This window comes from Silurus meridionalis, chromosome 24, assembly GCF_014805685.1.
Source record: "Silurus meridionalis isolate SWU-2019-XX chromosome 24, ASM1480568v1, whole genome shotgun sequence".
NCBI lineage: Eukaryota > Metazoa > Chordata > Actinopteri > Siluriformes > Siluridae > Silurus > Silurus meridionalis.
In genome coordinates, this window is record NC_060907.1 from 2,806,252 (window position 1) to 2,816,029 (window position 9,778).

At 36.0% G+C, this 9,778-nt stretch overlaps 1 protein-coding gene across 1 annotated transcript in view; it reads right to left on the reverse strand.

Annotated features, from left to right (window-relative positions):
• The window catches only part of LOC124378335 (complement C3-like), a 68,397-nt gene extending 60,609 nt beyond the window's left edge, over positions 1 to 7,788 (reverse strand). The window contains 2 exon segments of the mRNA XM_046837931.1: positions 7,291 to 7,486; positions 7,682 to 7,788. Of these exon segments, the coding sequence (XP_046693887.1) occupies positions 7,291 to 7,486; positions 7,682 to 7,752 (267 nt within the window). The 5' untranslated portion in view covers positions 7,753 to 7,788.
• Positions 7,789 to 9,778: the final 1,990 nt, after the last annotated feature.

Genomic DNA, 9,778 nt, shown 5'->3' on the forward strand with positions numbered 1-9,778 from the left:
TGATTGTTTATGCACCTGAGTGTTTCCAATGGCTGTGGATGTTGCTGTTTTGAACAGCTGAGTTGCTGAAAGTTTTAAGACTAATCTGCTCCATTAAATTAGTGGAGAAGTATTAGCCACCTTTGATTTTAGGGCTACTGTTTTAAACTAAGACAGCTGTACACTGGCTTGCTCATCAGGGATAAAAGCACACCGTTCACCTTGACTGTTGATTTCTGTAAAGCTGCTTTGAAACAATGTCTGTTGTGAAATGCGCTTTAGAAAGAAACTTGGTTTATTGAAGAAGTTTTAAATGATTATTGATAGCACTGCAATTTTGTTTAACGTGTTTGGACAGGTATATATTTTGTATACAGTTTTTTTGGTATGCCAAATCTTTGACAGTGTATCTGTCTACATGTGAATGTTGGATCACCTGTAATGTTGCAGTTTAACAGCAGGGGAAAGTGTATTTGCTTCTTTTCCAATAATGTTTTTTTTTTCCACTAGCTTTAGGAAACTCAATTTACTGATTTGCTGTGTGATTTGTCCCTGCTGCTAATGTTGGATTCACACAAGTTTCTTTAGATAAAAGATTATTGTTGTGAAAGTAGAATTTTTCCGGGAAGTCACATTTTTTGTAAACACATTGTTTAAAAACTTCATTTGGAGTATTTAATTTTATTTTCCTGGGTGGTAAAAGAACCCGGGTGGCATATTTATGCTTCCTTAACATTTTAAGCAAAGGGTTTTATATTTTTTATAGTTTTGAAATGAACATTTTAAAATGTGCAAAACATTTTTTTTTCCTCTGAAATTATATTTAGATTTGATTTGTTATAACTGATGTCAAATCTTTGGTCATTGTCGGTTATTTCAGTTACCCAAAATTATTTATATGCTAAAATTTAAATGTTAATGATAATACCTCGAATAACAATTATTTTCACTTGCTACTCAGTAAAAAAAAAAAAGATTAGATATAAAAAATAAAATGTGTGGTTATTGAACCAGTGAGCCTGTGGTAATTTCGGGGAAATTATTGTGGCAAAATTAAGCAGAAAGACTCACATTAGTGTACATAAGTGATGTAAACAAAGTTTAATCAAAACCAGTAATAACTCATTAATTCTATTAATAAAATATCTGCTTCACCTGTTCTTTCCTTGGTGCCTCCTGCTTTATCAGACTGAAACAGAAGTCCTGCATCGTAGAAAACCCCCATGCTGTCTTTCCCACTGCCTGGTGTACAGCCCGTGTCATACTTCTCTATAAGGTTCCAGATCTGTTAGTGGAAAAAGAAAAGAATGGTGCTATAATTATGTACAGTATCTATCTCCCAACATGAATGACTGCTTCCTGATGTCTGAGCAGTGGTGAATAGTACCATATTACTTTTTTTTTAATAATATTTGCATTTCATAGTTTAATAGTATTTGCATTTGGAGAGACTTTTTACTTCAACTTCACTACATTTCAAAGTCGAATATCTTACTTTTCACTTAACTACATTTATTTAAATTAGTCGTTTCTTTTTATTTATGAGTGACAAACTTAACTGGTCAGATCACCAATCAGGGTCAAGTGCACACTCTGTTTTGAACTTGTATTGATTGGCACGTTTGTGGCATCTACTCATCACCAACATACAATTCAGCATCAGTTCAACAGCAAGCAGAACAAACTTCTGACTCGAACTCTCCACAACACCTGTGGCCTTGTTTGTGTGATTTTTTCAAAAGTAGTTATAAAGAAGGTTTTGGGTTTATGATCATTTTCATATTTAACTCATTATCACTATAATATTAATAGTCCAGTGTGCTGAGACTAACATTAAAAATCTTTTCACATAAACTACGTTAATTAAGTAAAGAGTCTTATGACAAAAATGATAATAGGAACATTATAACCATAGTCTTTTGGATACTTAAGTACATTTAAAGGCAAATACTTTTGTATTTTTACTTAAGTGAAAGTTTAAAGGGAACATTTTTACTTTTATTGGAGTCAAATTTTACCAATCTCTACTTTAACTTTGTCAACCAATGGTCCTGATTGAACCAAATATAAACATACATGATTAAGATCATAGAATTTGAAACTCTAACAGCTCAGGGTATCACTCACCTTGGACTGCGTGAGTCTGTTCTTGTTGAGTAGAAAGACACGCTTATCCACAGCGACCAGACCAACCTTAGCACCTGGATCTCCAGTAACTACCAGATTGAAATTCTCACCAGTCTGGAAAACCTTTTTGGACATTTGCTTTACATTCAGTTTTAGCTACATCCAAGAACAGAACAGAAAACAAATAATATCAGGGCAGAATTAATTGAATCAGCAAATGGAAGCTCCAATGTTTGACGCAAATAAATGTGTTAAATGTAAAAGAAAGTGAGAAGAGAAACTGCCTACCGTTCCCATACACCTGTCCTTTACCTCGACCCGGATCGAGTCTGATACAATTTCAGATCCTATGTGGTAATAAGCCACCAGTCGGAATGAGGGAACCAAGTCCTTGGTGATCCTTTCAGACAGAATCATCTGCTCTTTTTTCTTCAACCTCTCTGCTTTCACAATCTGTCCTTTACTAAGAATCTGACAAACAGAAACCCCAGAATGTTCACAGACAAACAATGATTTACAGTAGTAACCAAAGCTTAGGTGAGATTTAAAGTTAAGGCTTAGTGATTAATAATAATAATAATAATAATAATAATAATAATAATAAAAATAACAATAGTATTGTTGTTGTAAAACTACCAGACAATATCACCATCCAATGTATATGTAAAAAACACCAACCAGATAAGTCAAATCTTGTTCTTGAACACTGCTTTGGACATTTAGATGGAATTTTGTCTCATTGTTGGTTTCTAGTTCTGTAGAATCAGCACTTATATGTAGGTAATTCCTGGAGCCTCCTTTGGTAGCGTAAGCCTCGGCTATCATCTTGTTCTCAGCCTGTCTTTCAGCTGATATGTCTGGGACATCAGTCTTTGCCTGGTTACACAGCACAACCATTTTCGTTGGAATGTTTCAGTTTAATTTGATTTAAATTGTGCGTTTAACAATGCACATTCCCACACATCAGCTTCACAGAAATGAATAGATTGAGAGAATGACAGTTACATTAATATATTTATGTGTAATGGATGAGGTAGAGGTGATGATGGTGAGGAAAAACTTCCTCAGAGGAGCTGAGAAAGAAATTTTGAGAGAAAACAGACTCCAAATGGAACTTATCTTGATGTAGGTGACAAAAACTCTACAGTAATATTTATTGTATTGATGAGTTTGGTCATGTAATAAAGCTGGAAAATGAATTATTTACTAGTGAAGTTGGTTTACCATCTCAACCAGCACGGCCTGTTTACTTATTATTTAAAAAGTACATTAATATTGATGTTTCCTTATTATTTCTATTGCTTTGCAATTCATTCTTCACACAGGTCCATAAACCATCTCTGATGTTACTTACTGTGATTTCTAAAGAGCTCCATCTTTCGTTGGTGTTCACAGTGACTATGGCAAAGCCGTTCCTCCTGGTCAGAGCCCTCACCTCACCTTCCTGCCCTGCTCTGATCACCACACCCACATTTTCAGCAGGAGACTGGTCTGGATTGGTCGCATAAACCTTTTCAAATCCAGATCAGATGTACAGATTATAAAAATAATGCACATCACTCAAAACTGGTGAAATTATGATCAACTGACATTTAGCACATTGAATAAAAGCGATGCAAATCATTTATGCTAATAATTGTTACTTCTCCAGCAAATACGAAGAAGTCTTGTGTTGGACTAATGTTTGAATGGCTTTGGATGAAAATAAATTATGATTTAAAAACACATATTAGGATTATATTTTGTTACCGTGACATCAAAAGGCATTCCAGGGTGGAAGTATTTGGGTGTTTTCTTGAACTCGATGGTGTACGGTGATTTCACTATTTGAATATCCTCCTTTTCTGCTTTAACCATTTCACTTCCTGGAACATTAATAATGATAAATAAAATAATAAAATAATAAACCAGTAGTAGGGAGAGACATTGAATGATAACATTTGTAAATATAGAACACCACACACACACACACACACACACACACACACACACACACACACACAGACACTTTCCGACTCTTACCTGTCTGAGTTAAAACACTGGCTGATATAAACAAAGAGCCTCCAACCAGGTCAGCAATATTAGTGATGGACTGCTGTATCATGGATCTTGTGAGCACTACACGTCCCACTCCATTAGTGATCTACATACAACATACTACAGGTAAGCATTATAACCTGAATATGAGCGCCTTATTATCCTTATATTATTATACTGTCTCCTTTTTGTTTCATAAAAAAAATGACAATAGATTAATTCATTTTGATTTTGGAGGATGGAACTGCTGGAAAGTGCATGTTCTTTACCGGTGTTCTGCTTAAAGAGCGAGGCAGAGCGATCCTTCTGTCATCCCTCCTCACTTCAAACACCACAAACGCAACACCTTCCACATTTTTTCCAAACAGGTACCTTTACATAAATCACAAAGGTTACATCATTCACATAGCAGGTACAAGTAAAATATAAATAAACATATAACTACCAATTAAAACTTTTAAAAATCTTTTTGAAATATTAGTTTGTTTTTGTTTTTATAAATAGTTGGACAGATTTAAATTTTTTAATACATCTCCAGTGTCAGTGCCTCTCACTAATAAAAGCCCCTGGATAAGGCGTCTGCCAAACACCATAAACGTAAATGCAGATGGAATATGTGTGAGTGTGTGTGTGTGTGTGTGTGTGTGTGTGTATGTGTGTGTTATTTACTCCATTTCCATTTATGCTCATTTACTTCTCATCTTTGTCATGTTTACTTTACTAACTTATGTATACTTACTTGGCAGTGATTTCCACCTCGAGCTTCTCATCATCCATGTAGAAAAAAGGTTTTGACGGATTTAATGCTACCTCGAAGTTCGGAAGCACTGGAAAAAAAAAAAAAAATGGAAAAAAGGGAAACGCTCATTTTTTTAATGTGTTCAGAAGAACCAGCAATCGCGGGTTTGATTTTCTAATTATAATAAACCCACCGTATTCTTTAACTTCAAACTGAGCAGTGAAGTTCTTCTGAGGGGTGTTTTTATACTGCACCACTATAGACCATATCCCAAATCTGTAGAAGAAAGAGAGAGAGAGAGAGAGAGAGAGAGAGAGAGAGAGAGAGAGAGATTCACAGTATAACTGATTGATCACAATTTTTCACTTTACATCAGACGCCTGTATGCAGAGGACTGACTTGGCGAGTTCGGGGATTCTGTATTCCCCTTTTATGATCCCGTTCCTTGGGTACATATTTTCTCTTTTGATTGTGAGACCATGAGGATTCTGAGGAAGAAAAGAAAAGAAAAGAGTTTGCGATTCACCAATAACTTAATCTTTCTATATCTCTTATCTCTGTCTTAACCGTTCTATATTTCAGTAAACATTAAAGAACGAAGAAAAAAAACAGAAAGATTAAAGTGATTTTATTTTACTATGACATCCACATCAATTCCTCTGTGGGAGTCAGTGGGCTTCAGGTCAGGAGTCAGTAAGAAGATTCTGTAAAGAACTGGGAAACAAGACATTTACATTTACTTCATTTACACATCAATACCCTGGTCAGTGTAAATACTAGACTTTTATTGGCTGGAAGTTCAGAGAGTTGAACACACAGGTAGTGTGTTCAATATAAATGCGGTCAGGATTTTTGGCTGCTACTGCCTTTGTCCACTGGAGGTCTGAGAGTGAAAGCTATTTCCCCCCTGATGTTTATTTCCTGTGTCTGTAAACCTAATTATTTCTAACAATGTTCATTCTCCACTGTATATTTCAGATCCCCTTCTGTCTCAGTTTTTAATGTGAATATTTGAATTAAGTTTGCAGAAATACATACGTTTTATTTCATAAAAATGCTCAAAAATGTAAATATTTGGAACTACTTTTTTTTTTTTTTACAGCTACTTTAAACATGTGAACATTGAGGCTTTTATCTCTGAATCCATTTAATTTTACCTGTTGTTTCAGGTTTGTAGATGCTCTTGTCAGTCTGTACAAATATGTAGCCAGATTGGAAGGACACCAACACCACTTTCTCTAGCAAGCTTGAAGGAAACTGAGCCTGAAGGTACACATACTGCTTTTCCAGCGGGTCATCGCTAAAGAAACCCTTATTGTCAGGAATCTGAACCATAGAAAATTGAGAGAAATCAATAACCTACTCCACACCATCGGAAATAAGCTTTCACCCTCACTGGACCCCATGCATTTCGTGTCTCGTCCAAACCGTTCCAAACTGAGCACTGGGGCCCCTCAGGGCTGTGTGCTCAGCTCACTGCTGTTCACTTTGCTGACTCACGACTGTGTAGCACTGTGTAGCAATGACGAGTCAGCATACGGAGAGGAGGTGAAAAGGCTAACAGCCTGTTGTAAAGCCAACAACCAGTCTCTAAACTTTGACCAAAGAGATGGTTGTTGACTTTAGGAGAGCACTGAGCAGCCATTCTCCACTGATCATCGATGGATCTTTTGTGGAGATCATTAAAATGAGTCCAGATTTAACCTGTTCCAGAGTGATAGGTGCATTAGGGTAAGAAGAGAGGCGGATGAACTGATGCATCAGTGCTATGATCTGGGGGTTGCTGCAGTTGGTCAGGTTTAAGTTCAGCAACATTATGTGCCCAAAGAATGAGGTCAGCTGACTACCTGAATATACTGAATGACCAGGATTTTCTCTTCACTAACGACACGGGCATTTTCCAAGATGACAATGCCAGGATTCATTGGGCTCAAATTGTGAAAGAGTGGTTCAGGGAGCATGAGGCCACCACAGAGTCCAGACCTTAACTCCATTGAGAATCTTTGGGATGTGCTGGAGAAGACTTATCACAGTGGTCTGACTCTTCCATCATTAATACAAGATCTTGGTGAAAAATTACTGCAACTCTGGTCAGGAATAAATGTTGTGGCATTGCATATTCATAGTTAAGTGCTTATGGATTGTTTGAATGGATAAACAAGTCAGATATTAGTAATTATTAACAACAAAATATAAAAAAATTATAATTGTAAGGTTTAGGAATAAAAAGATCAACAGTGCCGAAAAAGGGAAAAAAAGGAAAAATGTTGTATTATGTGTTGTATAAATCAGTTACAATATATTAGTATAGTGCCACCAATATAAGATTTGGACACGTGGACATTTTTTTTTTTTTTTACATGCACATGAATATTATTGTTTCTGTTGTGCAATTTTGGAAAACTCACCTTTATGTTAACCAGAGACTGGAAGTTATTGGCAGCAGTGAGGGTGGTGGATGCAGATGTCAATTCTGTCCTTTTCTGTGGGTAGTCCTTAATGCTGATATTTACTTGGAGATCATTTCCACTATAATCCTGTGCCTCCACAAACACCTTCTCGACTGTACCCATATGCAGTATGTTCGGGGCCAACAACACGTTCCTGTGACAGCATGGAAACATTTTACCATGAGCTCAAACAAAGACACACGACACTGTGATCAATGTGCTCATGTGTGTAAAATTACGTGTTACGTACGAGTGCAAATAGTGTGTGGAAAATGCAAAAACTACATGTAAAAATTTGCGAAAAGATGTGTGTGTGTGTGTGTGTGTGTGTGTGTGTGTGTGTACTCACAGTGGATCACATAGTATAATTTGAGGAAATGAGAGAAGTGCCACCATCAGCCACACCAGGTCTACATGCATCCTGCCTGCTGGTCCTGGTTCTGTCTGAGGAAGTGTGTTTTACCTCTAAACACTTATAAGCTGCCAACCTGATGTTGACTTCCCACTGCTTCTGCTCTACATTTTATTATGCAATAGTTTAAGCACACACACACACACACACACACACACACACACACACACACACACACACACACACACACAAAATGTGGTGACTCATAAGTAAATCGGATTTTTCGATACTTAATAAAATATATAATAATTTACCCATAATTAATATATATATATATATATATATATATATATATATATATTCACCAACCAGGCTTACCATTACATCATTATAACATTGTCATTATACAGTTGTTAGCAGTGAAGTGAAGAACACTGATTATCTTCATCATAGCACCTGTTAGTGAGTGGATTTATTTATTAGGCAGCAAGTGAACATTTTGTCCTCAAAGAAGGATAGAAGCAGGTAAAATGGGTGAGCGTAAGGATTTGAGCGAGTTTGAAAAATTGTGACGTCTAGACGTCTGGGTCAGAGCATCTACAAAACTACAGCTCTTGTGGGATGTTCTGGTCTGCAGTGGTCAGAATCTATCAAAAGTGGTACAAGGAAGGAACAGTGGTGAACCGGCGACAGGGTCGTGGGGGACGAGGATCATTGATGCACGTGAGGAGCGAAGGCTGGTCCATGTGGTCCGATCCAACAGACGAGCTCCTGTAGCTCAAACTGCTGAAGAAGTTCATGCTGTTGATGATCGACAGGTGACGACTTTTTTGGCAGCAAAAGGGGACCAACACAATATTAGGCAGGTGATCATAATGTTATGCCTGCTCAGTAATTTTTTTTTTGTAAACTTACTTCATTTTTTTTTTTTATAAATTAATTTTTTATTATCAGGATATATTTTGGTTTATAGAATATGTTGTAAAGTAGTTTATACCTGTAAGTATATATTTTTGTTTGTAATTTCAACTAATACAATATTGAATAAATAGATTTAAGTTTACAACATTTTTTACTGTTTACATTTTCTGTTTGTATCTAGATTTTGTTAAGCGTATTCGCTGACGTCAGTTATGAAATGCTCATTATTTGCTTTATTATGATTTATTTTAAAAAAAATGTTATGGACCTGAGGGAACTTTTTTGTACCGATGCACCTGAAGGGTTAATGAAGCTACGTTTCCGTAAATCAGGCATCTTATGTAAATTTAACCTTTGATCATATGAACGACCTGCTGAGAGACTGGTATTGATTGTATCAGGGTCAGCAGGTAAAAACACTCTCGCAGAAGATCTTTCAGAAGATACAACTGTTTTTCCCTATCAAAAGCTACACCACAGACCCAGCCGGAGGAGGGAAGTAATGAATACAAATACTTAGCACTTAGTACTCTACCACTATCAAGGGAGAAAACCGTATGTGATATATATTTAGTGTATTATCCAATTTTATTAGTTTTATTATTATTTATATATATATATATATATATATATATATATATATATATATATATATATATATATATATATATATATATATAAAAATAAAAAAGAACTGGAAGGAGAGGGGCAGATAATTTTCAAGCTTAAAAAGTTCAAGCTGTAAATTCGAATTGTAAAGTTTTCAACTTTCAACTTGATGATCTGGTGATTCTGAGCTAAACTAACAAGTATTTCCTTGTTGCAAAATCCAAGGGAAAATGCGAGGCACAATGCAAAACAAGTGACATCTGCCCAACCTTGCACAGTGTATATGCAGTTTTCTTCCTTGAAAGAAATTAAAACCCCACAGATCTTTCAATTCAATTCAATTCAATTCATTTTTATTTGTATAGCGCTTTTAACAATAAACATTGTCTCAAAGCAGCTTTACACAGATAATGTGGTGATTAAACATAAATATGTTCTTTGTAAGTATGTTTGTCCCTGATGAGCAACTGTGGCAAGGAAAAACTCCCCGAGATGGCATAAGGAAGAAACCTTGAGAGGAACCAGACTCAAGAGGGAACCCATCCTCATCTGGGTTGCACCAAA